Source organism: Erpetoichthys calabaricus, chromosome 11 (assembly GCF_900747795.2).
Source record: "Erpetoichthys calabaricus chromosome 11, fErpCal1.3, whole genome shotgun sequence".
NCBI lineage: Eukaryota > Metazoa > Chordata > Cladistia > Polypteriformes > Polypteridae > Erpetoichthys > Erpetoichthys calabaricus.
Genome location: NC_041404.2, coordinates 117,570,622 through 117,593,969, shown reverse-complemented (window position 1 = coordinate 117,593,969; position 23,348 = coordinate 117,570,622). Strand labels below are relative to the sequence as shown.

General features: G+C 39.0%; 1 protein-coding gene across 1 annotated transcript in view; it reads left to right on the top strand.

Annotated features, from left to right (window-relative positions):
* Nucleotides 1–13,872: 13,872 nt before the first annotated feature.
* Nucleotides 13,873–23,348, top strand: part of unc5a (unc-5 netrin receptor A) — an 869,594-nt gene continuing 860,118 nt past the window's right edge. The window contains exon 1 of the mRNA XM_028813729.2: nt 13,873–15,261. Within this exon, the coding sequence (XP_028669562.1) occupies nt 15,213–15,261 (49 nt within the window). The 5' untranslated portion in view covers nt 13,873–15,212. The remainder of the gene's footprint in view (nt 15,262–23,348) is intronic.

Sequence of the window (23,348 nt, the reverse complement as noted above, 5' to 3'; positions counted from 1 at the left end):
TGATCATCACAAGCCGTAATGCTAACATTTAAAGAACAAGTCAAAAGCCAGTAAAAACGAAACCAAAAAGTCTTAATAATTCAAAAACCTTAAATACAAAAACAATGCACTAAACCACAAAGCAACAATAAACACTTGCCAAGAAACAGCAACAGTTTAAATCAGAATATCCAAACTTAACAGAAATAACTTGATGAAAAGAGACGTAAATCCAGCTAGAAAAATGATAGCAACTAATGCCACAGCAAAAAGCTTTTCCTATCTTTGAAAATTATACATTTTTCATACAGCTTCTAATGGAATTTCTACTTAATTATGCATACAAACTATAGGGTCTTGACACCCCGAGAACCTGAACCTGTTTACTCGTATCTTACTTCATTAAAAAGTTCATAATTTGTGTGGATGTTCTTGCAAAGGATCATGCCATTGTAGGCTTTTGTTATGAATTCCCAGAATTCCCCAAAGTGTGACGTTGTCCAGGCAACTGATTAAAGGTCACCCTAAGCAGTTTACTCTAAGATTGCAATTGATAAAATTTATTCTCTTAACTTTCTGGATAAAGAGTCTTTTGTTCTCATATTTTGACACCAAATTTTTTATTGTGTTATTGGCGTCAACAAAAGCTTAAACTATTTGACAGTCAATTTCAACTTTGGCCTGTTTCTTGACAATGTATCTTCTGGTTGCTTTTCAGATTTTTTATTACTGTCTCTTGTGAGCCAGTATATAGCCAAGCTGGCACTTTTTATAACCTTCAGGTCAATGCAGTTCTTATAGCTTTAGTACCTGAGGGTAGAGGGAAGGCCTATTAACACATGGGCACACTGGGCAGTTGCCCGGGGGCCTTACGAGCATAGGGGCCCCATGCTAATCTATGTGTGTTGTGACTTGCTGAGTGGTTGTGTAGGTAGGGACCCAGAGCACTACTTTACCCAGGTATGCACTGTGAGGTAGAGGTATGCACTGTGATAAAAATCCTGCAGTACTTACAGTACCTGACTCAACTTTTAAACTGAACAATTGTGAATGAAAGGGCGATTAGACTTACGTCAAGTGGTTTGGAATAGGCGTTCTGAGAAAATAACTTTTTGAAAAGTAAATAAATGGACTATCATCAATATTCTGCTTCACTGTAAAAATGCCTGCAGATGACGTAAAGAAACAGCGTGTGAATGTCTGTAATGTGGAGGTTTCCCAATTTTCAAAAATGTCATTGCAGGTGTTGTGGTGCATATGCATAGAATCTTGTAGATTGTTATGATTTATGATGTATTGGAGCTCTGTTTATAATATTATATATCTGAATAAATGTTTTTGGGGTTGTTGAACCCAATTTTGCTGTCCGTGTTTTGATTAAAGATAACTTTTTAATAGTTATATACGTTGCACCCATGCCATCATTGTTTGTGTGAACGTCACCATTTAGAACATCATTTGTTATGCATTACTATTCGCACAGAGCTAATGTTTCGCTGCAATGGGCTGAAAGTTCGACACAAAGCTCTCCTCAGCCATCCGAATTGTCTGATAATTGAAAAAAAAAAAATCCGTGTGTTGTATATCATGTCCTTATTTAGTGTTTCAGAGCCCTTTTTCCGCTTTGATTCCTGGGTTAGCATTTAGGTTTGATGAAAGATAGGCCTTTTTTTCTTGGGAAACTCATTATCACCAACTGAAACCTGAAATGCTAAATACAAACATGTAATTAAACAGTAATTTTTGAACTGCCTTTAAAATTTGACTTGCAAATAAAAACTTTGCAAAAAAAGATATAATTATACTCTTTCTGCATCAGGTCCAGATGAAGCCATGAAAATTTATTCTGAATGATTATTTTATAATAAAATAGCAAGGATCCTCCCATAATTCTCTGTGAATATTTTCTTTTATGTCTTGTTTGTGTTTCTTTTTGCATTTGTTAGTTCTCCATGCTCCCTTTTGCACTGTCCTGATTTGACAAGGGTTGGGAGCACCACCTAGGGGCACCCTGTCAACTTCTGCTATCACCCGAGAAGATCTGCCTCTGCCTTTTATTAGCTTTTGACGTCAGTTTTTGGACCCTCATTAGCGTTCATTAAAATTAAAAATAAAAAAATTAAAGGTATTTAATTCTATTCTGGTCACTCTTGAGAATTTTAGTCTTAGTTTGCTGTGTCTGATTGGAGAGTTCCCATTTAAATTACTTATTTTTTTCAAATTATACTTTTAAACTAGAATTTCTCTTGCTGGTTTATATGGCAAAGATAAACTTAATTATTGAGATTTTTTGTGAATATTTACTTGTTTAATTTTAGTTACTGATGTTTTCTGATTAAATAATTACCTAATTATTCTTTGAGGTTAAAATTGGTTAAATCTTATACTCATACTATGTGAAAGATTGCTTCAGATGAATTAAGGAATATGGAATCACCGGGAAATGAAGCGTTTTTCAAAATGCATAACAAAGTTGTTAACTAGAAACCTTAACAACCTGTTGCCAAATCTGAATTGCTAACCAAATGTGTACTTGAAATCAGAACACAGTAACACAGTCGCACACAATTCTCTGATATCCACAATCTTGAGGACTATGCCCTCAAGCAACAGGAAGTTGTGTCTTAACAATGGGACCCTCAAAATTGTGGCGCCCTTAAGAAAATCAAAATAACATCACCATAAATGGAATCTTTATGCCAACCTGATATGAAATGCAATACCAAAGTGTAATATGACATCCAAAAGTCCCAAAATGCATAAAGACATTTAAGAAAAAAAGGCTTCATACGTTATTTACAGTGTACCACTCGACGGGGGAAATGAACAGATCCCACCTCCAGCAAAGAGCGAACATGTGTAGATTCTGCTCTTTTAAATAAGAGTGAAGATAGTAATGGTGTTAGTTACACTGCTTAATATCTTTCATACACCGTTTTAGTTACTGGTTTGTGTCCTGTGACGTGACTGGCTTCCTTTGTTGTTTCTGTTGTTTGTTTAATATGAATTAATGTGCCGTCCACAGTGACTTTATGATCTGAGGATGCACAGGGCCTTCTTTGAGCAATGTGTGGAGTTGTCACATGTGTGTTGTGTCCATTTCAAATAAGTGTAAGACATGGACGTACATTCTAATGTGGATATTATAGTAGATAATTTACAAATATATAGAGAAATTGTAATTCCATAAATTATTCATTGTAACCCACCAAACTCAGCATCATACCAAGCAAAATGATTCACATACAATCTGGTGTCACACACGTGCAATTAGATCAGACCAGGGGGTGGCAGAGTGGGCTGACTGTCTCTCTCAGTTCCTTGCAGACCATTTCCGGGAAATCTCACCAGGTCCTGGCACCTCTGATGACGTCACTTGCGGCTCTGTCACCTCTGATGATGTCACTTCCTGCTCCGGGACCTCTGATGGCGACATTTCCGGCTCTGCACCTCTGATGACATCACTGCCGGCTCCGGCATAGATGACATCATTTCCTCCACCAGCCCTTAAAACCAAGTATTCAGTTCTGTTTTGGACTCAATCTTGTGAACATCTCTGTTCAATAATTTTCAAACTTTTGCAGCCAGGATATAATATACGGTTGGCTTCCCCAAACCTTTATAATGTCTGAAGAGTATTTCTTCTCAAACTGGGGATTTCTAAACACTTCTCATAACTTCTAAACTTCAGGGGCCTCATGCATAACGCCGTGCGTAGAATTCGCACTATAACATGACGTAAGCACAAAAGCCGAAATGTGCTTACGCACAGAAAAATCCAGATGCATAAATCTGTGCGTTCGCCAACTTCCACATTCTTACGCTCCATAAATCCCAGTCAGCGTGAAAAGTAACGCTCGTGCACGCGCCTGCTGTCCTGCCCAAACTCCTCCCAGAATTACGCCTCTTTGAATATGCAAATCAATATAAATAGCCCTTAAGCTCAGCGTTCTGTGAAAAGGCAATGGCAAAAGTACGAGGAAAAATAGAAGAATTTCAGCAAATACAAAATGGAGGCAAAGAAAAATGTACTATTTGTTGGTTTAAACAGTTCTATAAGCAACAAAAGAAAGTTGATCGAGTGACATAGCGTGTCAGAGAAACTCGAAAGCTCAAGTTCATAAAGTCGCACAGTGCCAGAAATAAAAAAGAAGACACATATCAAAGTCAGCGTGAAAAGGCAAGTCGTAGCCCACCGTCTGAGTGTCATATGAAAGCTTATTAGGGTACAGTGAAAAAAAAAGGCACATAGTGTGAAAAAAGCACGAAATGTCAACTTTAATCTCGAAATTTCCACTTTAATCACGTAGTTTATTTTGTCATTAAAGTAGAACATCATAAACTCCATCTTAAAATTGTTTAATTTACTACTTTCTCAAATCCCATCGTAACTAAAGTAGTCACGTTAAATGCTTTGTTGTGTATTTGATCTTATATGTGCTCTATGTGCCTAAATCAGTACGTGCTCTTCCTCCGACAGGACACAGAATCCATTACATTCGTAATATTACAGCTCTCTGAATAATTAAAATACTGAGAAGTATGCGTGATATCATTTTCATGATGATATGAGTCAAAGCATGTTATAAAACATGGGAACACGGTGGTGCAGTGATTGTTCATGTCTTACGCAAGATGCTTGCTGCGCCATGTGCGACCTTCGATGAAATACTTTACTACAGAAGTACTGTCTTTTTTAAACGTACTAACCTCCAATTCCTGTCCTTACTTTTCTTTCTCCAAATACCCAATCGCCACACAATCAGCTCTGTAATAGACGTTAAGCCATCTGTAAGTTTAGAACACAGATTCTTCAAAACTTTTAAGGAACATTGATATATCTTCGTAATGTTTAATTATTCTATCCATCTATCCTTCCAGTGTTGCGCCAGCCACAGCATGAATACAGCACGAGGCAGGAACAAACCGTGAACGAAGCTCAAGCTTGCTAGCTTTGCGGCACCGTGTAGTTAAAGTTAAAGTTTTATCTGTATAATATAATAAACATATTTTGCTGCATTTCATCTTAAAAATGATATCGTCATCATATGTAAATACGCGCTTTATACAGTGGCTCAGGTTGTGCAGTATTATAACTGTATCATAAGTACAATTACCTCACGGTAACTTGCAAGTACAAACAGTTCTACAAGGAGCACTTGATGGACTGATTGAGTGTGTTTAGAGTCCTTGGGATTAAACTGTTTGTGAACCGCAAAAGGCTGTGAAGCATTGGTTGGATGAGAGCAGTTCAAATAGCGAATGGCTGAGGCAGTGAGTACTTGATGCTGTATACTGATAATTCTCTTTCCAATCGCTGTAGATCTGTGATTCACACTCAGATACAGTGATATAAATACTCTGAGTGGTGCAGTGAGAGTAATATGGAAAATGATGATCCGCTGTGGAAACCCCTAACGGGAGCAGCTGAAAGAAGAAGAAGGTGCAGTGAGAGTAACAACGCTAAAGCAGTTATAGTATTTAGAATAGTTTGACCATTCTGTGGACCATTATATTGTTACAGGTTAATTACAATCAGATGCATTAAACTAATAAACAATATGCAGTTAATGAAAATGTATTTATAAAGCCGCATCAGGGATATGGATCTAAAAAAGAAAGTGAAACCACACAGGAACAGTAGCACTGCTTTGATGCTGGGTGCCACCAGTCTGCAAAACCAAGCAGAGAACTTGCATATGACAGGGTATGAGCTACCATGGAAATGTGCGTGGCTTTACGCCAAGGTTATACATTGCGATTTGAACGTGGAAACATTCTTATACAACATTTCTGTGTGTACGCATTGTTTATACATGAGGCCCCAGGGCTTTTAAACTTTTAAAGAAAGACATGCATTTAGAATGTATTAACAATGCAGCAGTGGCTAAAGAACACCAACACGGGCCTTTAAAAGTAAGAAGCACCCCTACTAAGATAGCAGCAATGTTAGGAACTCTCAGACCAAAATGCCTGTTTTTAATATAAAAAAATGCTCTTGCCTTCAGATCTGTTTTGTACATTATTCATTCCAGAATATATGGTCTTATTTTGATGAGATAGCTACAGGCAAGTGCTCAAGTTTTAACTTGGAATACTAAACAGAATTCTATAAGATAAAAAAGACAAATAAAAAAAAAATGTGCTAGTGCTAACATTTCATTAACAGTATTGACTGTATTTTCTTATTTCAATAATCACAAAACATACAATTTGAAATGTCCCTTGGATTTTTCTTTTTCCCATCGAGCTGGAATTTTAATTTGGATGTTGACCTAAGTGCCAGCACAAGGCAATGATGTATAATTGAGTTGCTGTTTCCTTCTGAAGAATACACAGCAGAGTGTTAGCTGTGTCCCCAGGACAATGGGAGAAAAGCTAGAGCTGGAAATTACTAGGGACACTTGCAAACAATGATTTGAGTGACAACACAGAGAATAAATGTTAGTGTGATCTTTATCATAAATAGTATCTAGTAAACACGCTGATTAGTAAAATGTTCAACAATCAGCGTGCGTTCAGTGCAGAACAGGCAGACTTGGTCTCACAATTAAAGCTTGGAATTGTTTATTTTGATTTCTTGTATGTCGTGCCACAGAGTCTTTGCCACAATGCCAAACTGGCCAGATGTGACATACGAGAAGAAGGTGAAGAGCGAAAGATGCTTTGTAAACTGTGCCACATTAAAGTGTGTGGACAGCAAGATAACCAGAGAGGATCTGCTGGACTGCCATAGGAATGCACAACAGACAGACACCGGCCATTGTGTGGAGATAACAAGCTGAACGGTAGAAACCTTCTATGAATGGCTCACTACAAGGAGTTAAAAAAGAACATGGCTAAATAACTGCACACTGAAGACAGGCGCCCTCTTTTAGGAATTCTCACTGAACTAATCAGTTGACTGCACAGCCATTTAATGAAACAGCAATAAAAGATCCAAACAAATAGTGTGATGATTGGAAAAAGATTTTGATTGAAAACTCTGGTGGCAAAAACATAGTAATTAACTTGTACATTTTCATCATGTGCGTTGTTTGTCAGGAAGCTTGAAAGTGGTTAAGGAAATTCTGAGACAGACGTGACATTTTAATGAGAATTTATTAAAATTAAAAGATAATAATTAGACTTGATTGCATTTAATTCATTATTTTTTTTAAGCAACGTGATAACCGTGGTCGGTTATTTTACACTTGCAAAGCATCTTGAGGGCTTATTTGCCGACCACTTCACTTGCAGAACTGTTACTCCATTAGGCAGCTTTGGGAAATTAAAGCAGTGTGTTTTAAATACTGATTCTTTAAAGAGCCTCAGTGATATTGTGCATTCCGGAAATAGGTGGATGGGCTTAGTGAAGCCTCAAGTATTGTATATTTAGATTTACTATAGAATTGTCTCAAATGTGTTTCATAAATAAATGAGCTCTGCAAAAATATATGCTTTTGTACAATCCTTAGAAAAATTAAGCATGCTGTTCAGAAGCTCTCGACAGATAAAATGCAATTAGAACAGGAACACTAAATGTTTAATTATGAAAGAGTTTGAACTCCAGACAGAAACTACCATCTTTAATAAATAAGAGTTTATTTAAATATAGTGCTCTTTAAAAATGAATATCTAAGATCACTGCACAGACCACTAACATAAAGAAGAAAATCAGTTGAACTTAAAAGTAGAAAATTATGAACACACAGCATATCGTGTTAAAAATAACGGTTCTTTAATGGCATTTTATGGTTCTTTACTGGGTTGCGTAGTTTCTCATAGAGAGATTGCATGACATTTCATTCTTGGCAGGGTTCTTTACATATGAATTTGGTTATTTGTTCTTTGAAAAACTTTCTTGATATGTGGAAAAAAATGAAATCTTTAATGTAAGATAGGCTGCCTACCATGATACTAGCAGATTTAGAAAACCTAAACTTAGCCTGTGTGATTGTATGCAACAAGAGTTCTTTTAAAATCATAACGTATTGGTATTTCACAAATCTGTCATCATCTATTCATGGCTATTTACTGTATAGAGCATGTTATGGATCTAAATAAATAAAGGTTCTTGTGAAATGGGTCTTTTGAGAACCTAAACTGGCTTCCCTATGGCATCACTCTGAAGAACCAGTCTGGCACCTGTGATGGATGGCTGGCAGCTCAATCTGGCTGGGACGTCCAAAGAATGGAAGAATGGGGGAAGGCAGCTACTTTGGAACACTGCCTCTCCCAAGACACTAGATGGTGTCTTTCTTGCAGCATAGCAGTGCCCCGGATTTCCGCAGGGCACCATGGGATCTGGAGTTCGGCTTCACAGCCCTGCTGGGTACCGTGGGAGACACCGCAGGGGGACCTGGGAGTTTTTTTATTGTCTGCATAGCCTAGAAGGACTCCAAAGTCACGGGGATGGAAGCCCCGAAGTTCTTCAGGGCTGAAAAAAAAGCAAGTTCTCCATCTGACCCGGAAGTGCTGGCAGGTCACATGGACGGAAGGAGAGAAGCACTTCTGGGTCAAGGACTATATAAAGGACTGCTGTGACTCCAGCAAGTGAGCCAGAGTCGGGTGGAGGTGGACAAAGCTTGCTGGGAGGTGTGGAGGAAAAGGGAAAGAATATTGTGATTGTTTATTTAATTGTTTATGGTGGCTGTGGTGGTTAGGGAGCACTGTTTGAAGAGGAAAATAATTTAAAGAACTTCTTTGTGCTTTTACCCTGTGTTTGTGTGTCTGTCTGTTGGGTTTAAAGGGGAAACAGTGACCCCTAGCGTCTGACACACCTTTATTTTTAAGAGTGTGTGTCAAAGCCATTGACAAAAACAAATTACAAAGAAGAACGGCAAACACTTTCTGTGCCCACAGTCCTGACATGTGCATAATAAGCCACTGGAAAACCAGTTACTGAGATCATTCTGGCAAGTTTTGATTAATTAATCTGACTTTGAAAAGTGCTGAAATAAAAATCCAGCAGCTATGGGTATATGATCCTTTTGTTCTTAGACTGTCATGTACTGGATGACTATGTTTTGAGCAGTCTTCAAAGGTCATGCACAGAATCTAGTGGTCATGATTAGCAATGAGCAAAACAATTCACACAAAACTAAATTTGCAGGCAAATTCAATTTCATGTAAAAAAAACAAAAAAAAAACCAAATGGTGTCTTTCAGCTAACCAAATTTGCACCGTTAGTGCATGTATTTTCATCTCATCTGCAACCCTTTTCTCCAAAAAATATATTCTGCTGCGCAATATGGAATTATTTGGCTGGCTGCAACAACAACATATGAGGGCGGCCGGGGAAGGAGACAGCAGTTTCAGCTGCAGAATAACTAATTATAACTAATAATAAGTATTGCTTTTAATTGTAAAAAGCTTTAACTCCCACCACCCACCCAAAAAAATGTAAATTTCACAAGTTTGATATCTGTTGAGTGTCAAGGCCAGGATACAGAATGCAAGAACGGCAAAGATGAGGAAATGCATACCAGTAATCGAGAAGATTATCAAATACATGTTCAGAATTCATAATTAAGTGTAAGTTCTAATGTCTGTAAACAACAGGCAGAGAATCTAGTTATTTATATCTAGCATTTTACAGTGTCACACAACTCCGTCTTTAACTAAAAACGCCCTTCACTTTACTTTATAAAGCAATGTGCTTATAAAAAAACATCCTTATTTGAATTTATTTTATTTTTGGATCATCTAACATTGAACTGTATTAAATGTAAATACAGTAAAGACAACAAAGTAGTTGTATGTTTACATCAAAGTGGTTAAAAAAAACAATATGCTAAATACAATAATGGGAAAAGAAGAAGAAAAGAAGCGATATCTGTTAAGCTTCAAGCAAATCGCATAAGGCATTTAAGTGACGAAGAGTGAGAAATGATAAAAAAAATAAGACAGTGAACCACATAGACAAGCAAGAGTTCACTTTTAGCTATGTTCAGCTCTTTATGATCCTCCACAAGTAAGAGAATACATTAGAATTTCTAGAGGAACTGAAAGATGTAACTATGAACACAATGAAAGAAATATCAACAACTCCTTATCTTTAACTTGGTTTTTATGTGCATTTTATTTTAGCACTGTAGATCTGTGTGTTTCACATGTGTTTAATATTTTTCATTATCTGTTTTTTCACTTAATATTCAACTCTGTGTACCATGCTGTCATATTAAAATGATAGGACCAGAGGAACCTCAATCATCTAAAGGCCCTTTCTGCTTAGTGCTGCTCTTATATATACCAGGGATGTAATTCTTGTCATCTAAGCTAGTTAGCCATTGCTTTCAGTCTGAAGGAGGTAGCAAAATCTATTTAATACTGAGAAATGGCCTCACCCTCCTGGGTTCCCTTCCCGGGTCCTCCCTGCGTGGAGTTTACATGTTCTCCCCATGTCTGCGTGGGTTTCCTCCCACAGTCCAAAGACATGCAGGTTAGGTGAATTGGCAATCCTAAGTTGTCCCTAGTGTGTGTGCCATGCCCTCGACCCTCTGCAGTTCGCATACGAGGAGAAGGTGGGAGCGGAGGATGCCATCATCTATATGCTACACTGATCACTCTCCTACTTGGACAGAGGCAGTGGTGCTGTAAGAATTATGTTTCTAGACTTCTCTAGCGCCTTCAACACCATCCAACCTCTGCTCCTTAGGGACAAGCTTACAGATGGGAGTAGATTCATACCTGGTGGCATGGATCGTGGACTATCTTACAAACAGACCTCAGTGTGTGCGTCTCGGGAACTGCAGGTCTGACATTGTGGTCAGAAACACTGGAGCGCTGCAGGGGACTGTTCAGCCTATATACATCGGACTTCCAATACAACTCGGAGTCCTGCCACATGCAAAAGTTCGCTGAAGACACTGCTATCGTGGGCTGCATCAGGAGTGGGCAGGAGGAGTATAGGAACCTCATCAAGGACTTTGTTAAATTGTGCTACTCAAACCACCTACAACTGAACACCAGTAAAACCAAGGAGCTGGTGGTGGCTTTTCGGAGGCCCAGGCCCCTCCTGGACCCTGTGATCATCAGAGGTGACTGTGTGCAGAGGGTGCAGACCTATAAATACCTGGGAGTGCAGCTGGATGATAAATTGGACTGGACTGCCAATACTGATTCTCTGTGTAAGAAAGGACAGAGCCGGCTATACTTCCTTAGAAGACACAATAAGATGCTGCAGATGTTCTATCATACGGTTGTGTTGAGTGCCCTCTTCTACGCAGTGGTGTGCTGGGGAGGCAGCATAAAGAAGAAGGATGCCTCACGCCTGGACAAACTGGTGAGGAAGGCAGGCTCTATTGTAGGCACGGAGCTAGACAGTTTGACATCCGTGGCAGAGCGATGGACGCTGAGCAGGCTCCTATCAATCATGGAGAATCCACTGCATCCACTAAACAGTGTCATCTCCAGACAGAAGAGCAGCTTGAGCGACAGACTGCTGTCACTGTCCTGCTCCACTGACAGACTGAGGAGATCGTTCCCCCCCCACAAACTATGCGACTCTTCAGTTCCACCCAGTTGGGGGGGGGGGGGGGGGGGTAACATTATTCAAAGTTATTGTCTGTTTTTACCTGCATTATTATTACTCTTTAATTTAATATTGTTTTTTTTTGTTTTTTTTTTTGTATCAGCATGCTGCTGCTGGAGTATGTGAATTTCCCCTCGGGATTAATAAAGTATCTATCTATCTATCTATCTATCTATCTATCTATCTATCTATCTATCTATCTATCTATCTATCTATCTATCTATCTATCTATCTATCTATCTATCTATCTATCTATCTATCTATCTATCTATCTATCTATCTATCTAAGGCTGAGGATTTGCTCATGTCCAGGTTAGCGGAGGAAACAGAGATAGATAAAACCAAAAAAATATTATATGGCCAGTTAAAAAAATTTAAAAACGCGCCCTGCCAACAGATATATTCATATGTCATGAAATGATTATTATATTTTAAGAAGAAGTGTAAAACGTATTATTAGGTATATAGTTCTTCAGTGAACTGGCATCGCAACCGGTGCACAACACCAGCCCACACTCGATGCTCTTTCCCAGCTTGGCTGCTGCCCACAACTTGTAATGTGTAACAGATGAATTAATAAGTGTAGTCTGATTGGTTTGGGCTTTTCCATTTGTAAAACTGATTGGAGGAATTTTGCACAATAATTATTGTTTTTTGAAGTGCACTCATCTCACAACTGCAATGCACAGCAACAGTTACAGGCAGTGGGCTGCAATGTCAATGAATTAGTTTTGTATTTATAATAAAATAATGTTCCATGAGCACCAGAGTGCTTTTTAAATATGATTTGTAGTGCTTTACAGAGTAAATAGGCAGAAATGGGGCAGATAATGTGAAACTGCACTTATAGACGGTCCCTAGGCAAAGGATTTGTACCCATTTTGCTGAAGCTATGAAGAAGCAAAAGTAACCACTGGGTCACCATGCCACAGAGCCCCATTTTTCTGCATTTAATTTAGTGGCTGACAGCACTCGAGATATGGAGGACCCTGAGGTGCCAGTCTCAACTGCAGAAGAAGCTGTGTCTGCATTTGTAAATGTAGAGATCAGAAGAGCCTTCTGAACAGTCATTTTATTTTAGTAGTTTCATGATGAGCAAGCGGCTCTGTGTTTTCTGAGTTGAAAATCTATCCTCATGTTTTTGACTCTTTTTTTTTTTTGGAATCATAGGTTAAAGAATTCACCTTAACCAAGTCATGTTTGAAGTTTCATAAACATCAAGGAAAACACTTTGTACTCCACATTTATATAAGCTCTGCTACAGGCAATGGAACATGCTAATAGATAAAACATTTAAAGGCTGCATCTTGCCTAACCAACACTTTTTCATATTACTTGTGAATTTTCTCCCAGTTCCCCAATGCTTTGAAATTTTATTGGTAATTCTGAATGATTTTTCTTTCTTTCTTTTTTTTTTTTTACAATAAATATAATTGGTTTATTATGTATGCAACTTGATTTTAGAATTACAATGCCTAACTCTCCACATAATAAAATTAATTTCCTCTGAAATTAACTTAAGAGTTCCTATCAATCCGTCCATTTTCTGAAGTGCTTATTCCAATAGAGGGTGGCAGAAAACTGGACGTACCCATCTGCAGCAAGCACAAAGCAGCATGCAACCATGGACAGGGTGCCATCACTGTAAACGTTTATATTAAAGTCTGAGTTTTTGTGGAAATAAATGAGAAGACAAAATGGAAAGGTGCTTATTGTTTTTTAAGAATGCATTGTCTAGAAAAATATTTGATGATACTTTAAAAATCTATTGTCTAGGAATTTGCTGATGCTCTTTCTTGGAGCTCCATTACTTTTATGGACGTAGAATGCATGTAGGAGTGGGGTCATTCAAAGATGCCCTTTAGATTAAGTGCACCATTAGAGTGTTATCACCTAACTGCATTAAATGTGAGTGAATTCTACCTTTTGATCTTCTCTTTTGAGGTGTTGTACATACTCTGTTCCCTGAGGACCCTGACTGGTATTCGATGAACGATAAAAATGGGTTAATGAATGCGTTGATGGACGTCTCCTTTGGAGTTGCTGACACCTTAAGATTTTAAAAAAGGTTCAAAAGTCATCTCATTAGGAGACAGCGCAATTAATGCATTACAAAGCTCTTTGGCGTATTCAATAAGCACTATCTGCAATATTTTGTTAAATTCACCTTCTGATAAAATGCATGGGGCAAGTGAAAAAGAAAACACTTTTTAATTGACGAACGGCATTTAAAAAATCACTTGAGGAAGGTGATTGATAAAATGATGCTTATTTGTCTATAGTTCTAGTATACATATTATTCGATTGCTTGCTGTAGATAGACCTTTACAAAGTACAATACTTTCTTTCCATACCCATAAAATGCCGAAGCCTCAAGGTAAGGATATTGTAGTCAACCCTTAATTCTAGGGATCATTTATTGGAATCTCTCTAGTGACCAAGTGCAGTCATTTATAACTCGTTTGATCTTTTCAGATCAGATATTTAAAAATAAACGGGGTCACCATTATATGATTGTCTATTAGAAGCGCAGTACAATGTTTAACAAAAGGCTGATGCTATTTTTTGGTTCTCTTAGCTCTTGGCATCGTCCCCTCGGACAAATCCCTGGGTTCCCCATTACTGTAACACGGAGCGTCCCTTCCAAAATGTCCAGTTTCGCAATTCCCTTATGCGAAGTATAACAACCCTGCCTTTATTTATCTTACTTTTTATTTTCCTTCTTTTCCAGGCAAATACCTGCTAACGCACCTGAATGCATAGCGCGCAGCTTTTGTGGGGTGGACTGGGAAAGACGCTCGATTTCCGTTAATCCATGTCCAGCAAGAAAACTTGGTCAATGTAGTCCTAAATATATTCCGTGGAAAATAGCTGGGATTGTTTTTATTAGTCAAACCAGTAATCTGAAAAGAGAGATGGGGAGAAAGACACTGGAGAATGCACTCCTACAAAAAGGGGTTCCACACATACACGCACGCACGCGCACAGTATCACAGCAAAAGAGCTGCGATCTCAATCCATTCCGCGTAAAAGCGGCGGCTCCGCGTCAGGTTTTGCTGTGCCGCTGCTGCGCCCGTGTGCTACTTCTCCTTGCCACTCGCTTTTTTTTCCTCCTGCATTGCTGTACAAGCAGATGTTAGATTACCGGTACTGGAAATCAGTCCATGCGAGATCACTGTCGGAGGAGGTAGCGACGGCAGCAGCAGTAGCGGAGGCGACATCGTCGAGACCGACACACAGAAAATTTAGCTGCCACTCTTTACGGCTCAGCGAAGTACCATACTGTCCGTCCAACACAATACGACATCGAAGCAGATTAAATCCCCTTTCCCCGCGCAGGAATTCACCCGTTTGTCCCTTGTGCTTCTACGCAATACTCGCAGTCTCATTCCTCGACCTGCGAATAACGGATTACGTTTATACCGATGGGCACAGTGATGGATGAGGGTTTGCTCCAAGGACACTTTCTGGAGGTCTTTAGAAAGGAGTGACTTTTAGCACTCAGACAAATATACATGTGTTACAACTATAACAAAACCAGCAAAACTATTGCGGACGAGGGAGAGACTGACAAAAAGGATTTGGACTGTTGATATTATTTTCTTTCGCAACAGTAACATAAAAATAGACTACAAAAATTATAAAGAATAACAATCGCAAAGACAGGTAGCTCCTGGTGGAACATCTGGACTCTTCAGCCAACTGGAAGTCGGGAATCATGTTGTTGATAATAAGTTTGGTTTTGATCAGCAGATTCACCTGCAGCGGTAAGTTGTTCATTTTAGTCGAGACTCTCATTTCGTACTCGCCTACTGTGTATTTGTTTGTGAGCTGCTACTGAACGCGGTTAACTATTTTGGATGTGAGTCGAGATGCATAATTTGAAAGCTTTATTTACAATGTTACCTAATCGCAAGCTTAGGTGAGGGTTATGCGCAGGATATTTGAGTCAGATGAGAACGTGTGTGTGTTCCCCGTTTGTGAGTTCAATCGTCTTTCTTCTGGTTGAATACCTGCCTGAGGTCGTGTGCGCATTGGTATAAAGTTTATCTTGTAGTCGGAAGCGTTGTCACTTTTCTGCAGGCGCGTGATATTCAAGGTTTTCTATATTATTATTATTATTATTATTATTATTATTATTATTATTATTATTATTATTATTATTATTATTATTATTAAAAGGTTCCGTGGTGAAATTATCAATCTCGCATTCGATCAAAGCCGGCATCATGCCTGGTATGTGACTCAGATTGCGCTAGCACGATATTCACATCTATAGTAAATCACATCAGATGGCTATATAATAAGAAAACTGCGTTGATCAATTGCCAACATCTCATTATTTCCTGATTATTGTCATTTGCATTTTACAATTGCTGTTTAGCTGGTGACAAATGAATTACTGGAGCACGAGTCCCTTTACGGGCTGATTGCGATGCGATTAGGTGTGTTAGACGGGTGTGCCTTTCATGTGATTTTCTTATTACCTTCCTTTTTTCCCGTTTTTCTTTTTTACAGCCAGATGTTGCCGGCGTTTTCCTTAGATGAGATTCGACAGTTCTAATAGCACGATGCATTTTGTTTTGACTCGAGTCCTGTAATGTATGTACCTCGCGAAGCGCGCTACGTGTGGAGCGTAGCAAAACAAAGACGAGCATGTGTGGGCTGCAGCCTGTAAAACCACAGCGCCTGAATATTTAATCTTTACACACTGCGAGTCTGAAGCCCGCAGTTGTGGCTTCTGCTGTTGTAAATGTAAACACTGAACTACCGGGCAACAGATGACAGTCGGTGCTGTACTTCGCATTGCTGACAAACAATACATTTATAACGTCTGCAAAAAAAGACAAAAAGTACAGTTCGCATGCTGATGACGTTGTTAGTCGCAGTGTTTTAAGTTAATACAGCATATAGAATTGTGAGTCATCTGCCGCGTACCTGGCAAAGGTGCATCAGTATTTACACTCGCTCTAGGAACTGTGTATGTGCATTTTGCACTGAAAACGTCTGCGTGTGTGTGTTAATACCATCTTCTTGTCGTGCAGCGATGTTCCGTTTTTTCTTTAACGTCATTTGTAAACTATATTAAAACTTAGACATTCATTAATAGAGAAAATACAAGAGACTGCAGCGTTAACATTATAGATCGTTTGTGTTTTGCTCTGATTAAACGATTCAGAGCATATATGTGCACCTGCCGAAACGCTACATTTCGCCCTTCCGCGGGAAACCACCCCAGTTGCTCGGGATAATCGCCTGTATTCCCGGGATTGCTCACTTCGTAGCCGACACGAGCAAATTCGCCACAGTCCCAGAGGGCAATACTTGAACAACTCCCTCTCTCGCTCTTGGACTTCGTTGAAAGGGGTGTCCTTTGATTTCCGTAACGTGACTCCGATTTTTGGGACGTAGGTTTCAATCATATAATTCGTAAAATGCACGATAAGGTCTTGACGCGAGGCAGGTGCTTCGCTCCCGATTTTGTATCCTTGTGCACGTATGCCGTTTTAGGTGTTTCTGTTGTGTTTGAAAGCATCCTTGGTGATTGTATGAATGGTTCAGTCTTCAAGTGTCTGAAACAGCGGTCACTGTCATCTATCTATCTATCTATCTATCTATCTATCTATCTATCTATCTATCTATCTATCTATCTATCTATCTATCTATCTATCTATCTATCTATCTATCTATCTATGTTCGCTGGGAGACAGAAATCACGTAGAATATTCCTTGCTTTATTTTGCCGTTTCATCCAGTAGGTAATTTAGGCGCGCGATTATCCGAAAGTGTCGAACTTAAGTATGTTCATTTAAAAAGGAAATTAAGAGGTGACATTAGCATGCTGGGAGTGCAATTTGTGATTCCACGAGACGGTGGATCCCATTGTAAGACTGATGAAATTTCGTCCTCGGACCTATAAGGAAATACACATTTCAGGATGAAAGTTTCTTTTCTCATCGTCAAAACAGCATGCTCATTTTCAAGAACGTTGTTTCAGTCTCCACATCTTATAATATTCCTCGCCACGTTGCAGAGTTGAACTGGCTCGCATGTTATTCTTTTCCCCGTATCAATGACGTGTTTTTGATGGATGGATTGATATTTTAATTGTGATATTTTGCATTTTGTGGTACCTGTGTTAAAGTCATTCATCTGGCTGCAACAGTAAAGTCCTCTGAACTCAGTGAACACTCTAGCCTTACTGTAAAATTGCGGAGGATTTAGACAATTATAATTGGATTTCTCCACATTTCAAATCTTCCCAATTCGGGACAAACTTGCATAATTAATTTATACTGTTAAATTACCTATGCTTATATTTTGTATTATAATTTACTTTTGCTTAGTAATAATACTAAAGCAGATTCTGTTTGAAATGATTTCTAAAGTGTGACATCGGTCAATGGCAGTTTACTCCGAACGGCACAAGTTTTCATTTTCGTTTTGAACCAATTTGCTACAATTACCGATCTCGCTTACTTTCTCAGTAACAATAAGAAATAAATAAAGAGCCCACCATAAGGTCTTTCACGTAAAAACCGTAAAACGCACCTAAAGCTAACATATTAGAAAATTCCAATAAGAGAAATATTTTTAGGCGGCTCGTGCTCTGGGAGCAACCCGTGAATGACCTGGCATCAAGATAGAATAGAAACCAACGATTCAGCTGACAGCGAGGACTGCCAGAGAGCATGACATTCAGCATCTGACAAGCATACTGTATATTTGATGTCTACAAGGAATTTCTTCCTTATTGCGCCTTCCGTGAAAGAACGTGCAATCGGTAGCGGGGCCCATTAAGTATACAGTATAGACGTTTACTGAATGCAGCCACGCTCCTTAATGTTCTGATCTATTCGAAAGAAGCGTGCTCTTTTGCAGTTTTTTTTTGGAGTTGGTGCATGTTCTCTCCTCTACATTTAATCCCATCTGTACGCATTTGGAGACTTTCAGACCTTCTGGCCACTAGCCAAACAGAATCCAGGGTGACTGCATGCCATTTGCTTAGCGCTTCTGCTCAGAATGTATTTGCCAGCATGGGCAGTATGCTGACTTGTTTGAGTTCGTGTAATTGGTGCACATGCCCCCAGGACAGCTTTGCTACAAGAGATGAGGCATCTGAGACAGTTTTTCTGCTGAATTAATTAATGAATTAATTATGAATAAATTAAAATAAAATAAACAAGCAAGCCCATGAGACAGTCTGCTTCACGGTAAAAAAATCCAGCGTGATTTTTTTTTCAGTAAATTTACCAATCGTCCGCATAAGGCATTAAAGTAAATCTATTAATTTACATTTTTACAATTGAAGGCTGTTAAGCAAATCATTTACATGCATTTCTCTGCTGGGTTACCTACCAAGGTTTCAATTTGCATCCACGTTTTTGTTTCTTGTGTGTAGGAGTATCTTGCTTTAATCTGACGGTGTGAAAGTACATCTGTCTTAAATATGTAGCGTATCTGATGTGGAGTCTTTTTTTTTCGCTTCAGAAGATTATGTTTGCGATTGTCTGACTCTACAAGATGTTCAATGTATATTAATATGTCGTATAGTTTTAACATGCCAGTAGAATAACAATGCACTATAATATAAAACCAATATTTTGCATTTCACAGCTCCAGAATTCCGGCATAGGCACCGGCTATGTGTATTTTGCATGTTCTCCCCGTGTGACCGTGGATGCTTCTCGAAGAACTCGGCCGATCCAAGCACATCCCCAAAACATACAAATCTGTCTCACATGAGTAAGCATTGGATTGGGCAGGATTGATAATTAATGGCTACATGGACAAACATTCTGGTTATTGATTACAATCACGCAAACATCCATTCAAAAACATTTTCTGAAATCGTAAAGTGATTTCTTTTAATCTGACCATTTTTTTAGGATTAAGCATATTTTTCCAGGATCAAAATTATTGATAAAGAAAGAAAAAAAAAATCGACTGACAGTAAACTAGTGCTCTCATTGTAAATCGAGGCTGTAATCTCAAAGCGCACAATTCTTCCACAAAACATGAAGTATAATGTATGGATTTTCGCTTTATATCTGTCAGAAAGCGCTGAGCTATTATGCGAGCCGTCCGTGCGTTTTGACCTGTCCGGCGCTCTAGTTGATGTCTGGCGGTGGCGATTTGTTGTCGCGCTCAGTGTTTAGTGAGAACGAGTCACATTTTTCAAGTACAGTATTGTGTGCTTGCAGAAAGCCGTTTGGCTCCCAGCAGGTGGCACCTCTAAGGAGGCGCTCGGGGCCGCTTAATGGATCTGTATTTTAGCCTTTACAGCAGCCCTTTATCAGTTAATATGTTTTTAAAGTGGAATTTTTCTCATCTATGAAATACACGCTGGAATCTGTACCACAAGGGCGTTTAAATATCAGTACCTTTGCTATTAACCGGCTGGTCCCTTTTAGCGTTAATTAATTAATTTATTTTTAAGACTGCTCCTTCGCTCAAGTTGTATTTTTATATTTCATTTCTCATGTATTTTGGCTTGCTTTCACTCGAGCAGTGTGACTCTTGCTTGGAAACAAGAACAACCCACACCCTTCAGTCATCCAAGAATTGAGATTTTAGCAGCACACAAGGAGACCTTTAGAAGTGAAGGAGCTGCGATTCTGCCTCGGTGGCACTGCCAGTCCCGAGCGGTTTCTAAGCCCGTTTGGCTCTCTTTCCTCCGATGTAAGCAGTTGGTTTCGTGCTCACTCTCAAGCTTTTGGACAAGGGTTGATCCGCAGAATCTTAGCTTACGGCGAGGATGATCGTTGGAAACTCATTACTTTAGCTGCATAACTTATGTAAAAAAAAAATAAAAAAAACCATAATGCGTTATTAACGGGCTGCACATGCGACCAAGTGCTGCTGTATAATTTCCCATTAAAGACTGACCCTTACTTTGGTGCGCCTCAGGTTATATGTTACACAAGATGTCGCTGTCCACAAGGTGACATACGTGAATTAAAAAGGGTTTCCGTTCATATTATTATTATTATTATTATTATTATTATTATTATTATTATTATTATTATTATTATTATCCTATAGTGCCGCTCACTGTTATGTTTTTTTAATGCACTATATGGTTCTTTACCAGGTCGTGTGGTTCCTAGATGAACTATTTCTTGACAAAGCTCCATTTCATTTCTGGCACGTTTCCTTGCAAGTGAAGCTGGTTCTTTGTGCTTTGAAAAACTTCCTAATTGAAATCTTTAATGTATAGTAGGCTGCAGGACACCAACAGATTAAGAAAACCCAGACTTTGCCTTTTAAACTCAGGACCTACTGGTATTTCACAAATCTGTTACCATTTAGCGATTGTTATTCACTTTAATGAGTCTGTTGCAGATCCAAATAAATAAAGGTTCTTTCTGGAATCTTCACATGGACTTTTGGGAATTAAAAAATGGATCCCCATGGCATCACTCTGCAGAACCACACTGATGCCTTTATTTTTAAGAGTGCGCATGATTATTCCCATTGTGGTGTACAGCACAAAGTACAAATGAAGTAAACAGACCTCAAATCACATTACACGTTAAAAGGGCACCAAATGCTTTGGCTGAAAATTGGGATGAGCCATAACCCTGACTAAGAATTACTGATTAAGTAAGGATATAAGAGACTGGAAGTGATCCCCTGTGCCTTCAAAGTTTTGCTTGATGTTGTTTTGAAGGCGCTAAGTGAAAATGAGTTCAAAAGCTGCCTGTTCTTCTTAACACTTATATAGTCTTTAAAAGTGAGTAAGTATGGAAGTAAGATGTGCTGAAAGTGAGGTGAGGCGGCACAGTGGTTGACACTGCAGTCTCGGAGCTGTCTTCATGTCTGAGGTTCAAATCCAGCACCTGCCTATGGTCTATGTGGAGTTTTCATGTTCTCCCATGTCTGAGCATTCTTAATCCATCACCTCCAATCATGTGTTGTGTTAGATGGTGACTCTGAATTTGGCCTGAGGTTTTGTGTGTGTGAGCCCTGTGAAGGACTGGTGTCCCACCCTGCCTATTGCCCAGTGCTGTCAGAATAGGCGCCAACCCACCGTGACATTTCATTGGGTTTAGTGGGTTTGTCACTTGATGAAAATGAACTTAAAAAGGCACGGTCATGATTTCATTACTTTTAGGGAATATTTCAGCCGTGGCATCGGCTTTTTAGTTTTATACAAAAGTTGGCGTTGTTGTTCTTTTGACGCTTCCGTGTTATGCTGCTGTTGAAGTCTGCGACTAGTCGAGTGATTTTATTACACAGAGAACTGTTCACAGTGGGTACCATTCCAAAGTGCTTTGCAAGACAAGTAAGAAAATTACAATATTATAAACATAATAATAGTAATACTTATCACCTTCACTTTCTCTGTCTCCCCTTTGCCCTTTTTTCTGTCCTCATGTCTATTATTTCTTGATATAATGATTCAAGCAGCAATTAGCACCAAGAAGGAGCATGACCTAAATGGGATGTCAGTCTATCTCAGACCACTGCAGTCCCTAGAAAACACAATTTGTACAGAAGAAATAAATAATATGGTGTTAGAGAGTAAGTAGGCCAATCAGTAGGTGATGTAAGAGGTAAATGTGGAAGGTGTCCATCTTGCAATCCTTGTTAAGTGAGAAGTCTCGCCAACAGGAGCTATTGGCTTTATAGGTGTGCCTCAGGTGACTTACATTAAAAAAAATGATATTCCAGAGAAAGTTATTTTAATTACGTTTATGTGAATGAATCGAGTAATTCCAACTCAGTCCATTCCTTGTGGTTATTCTAACATCAACCAAACAAGTTACTTTAACTAGAGATGAAAGAATTAGGGTAACGTAAATTATTTGAGTTACTCGGTCTGATTTTAGCTGACAACTGTTAATATGCACAGTTTTGTTCCTCCAAATTACTAAATGTTAACTAGATATAAATATGTTGATTGCACATGCTTACATAACATGATAAATTCATATCAAATAAGTAAAAAACCACAAACCTTCATTTTTAGAAACTGGATTTATGTACTTAGCTAACTTGGAAAACCATAACCAACCACAGCCACATTATTATAATTATTATTATTGGTATTATTATTACTTGGGGGCTTCACGCCCTGCTCGATTCACTCGCCAAACCAAACCCCCTGCCCCCCTTCACGTCTCTGCCGCTCTCCTTGTGAAGATGGGGGCTGAACGTACCCCAAGGAGATGCTGTCACTCCTCTGGATATCCCCCTTATATGGTGATACAATGGGAAACAAATACATTTTTTTTTTTTACCTCCTCTTTGCTCGATCAGCTGCTGGATTGCTGCTGCTGCCGTGCCACGTGATCTGCATCTCGTGCGGCGCTTCAAACATTTAAAAGCCTGTACTGCAGTTGTCCTTTTGTCTCACTGCTTTGTCTTTCTTCTCCCCCAGACATCCTCTGCTCCTGTTGGGGGTCCCGCTCCCAAGGCACGCCCCTATGTAGAGTAAGATTTTCTATTCTTTTAATTGAGACACGGAACTGTCCCCTCCTGGCAACACGAATTAGACGATCTACAAGTCTCCGACTTAAGGTTTAAATCTGAACAATATATTCGATCTCTTTTCTCTGTTCCATTATTTCGCTGAGCAATAACTTCCGTTTGTTTGCACTAATGCGATTTTTACTATAATTTTTTTGAGACTTTCGAATTTTCCTACTTCCATTATCTCCAACCTGCTCTGCATTTGTACCGTGCCAATGTTTTTGAATTCTTTACGACGCTCTACTTTGTCATCTATCTATCTACTCTTTGTCTTTTTCTGGCCCCGGGCGTGATTACATCTCTTGGCAAAAAGACTCGTCTTGCAGAATGTGAAAATGCCTTTCTGAGAAAGTCACGTCTCGTCTTTCTGAACAGG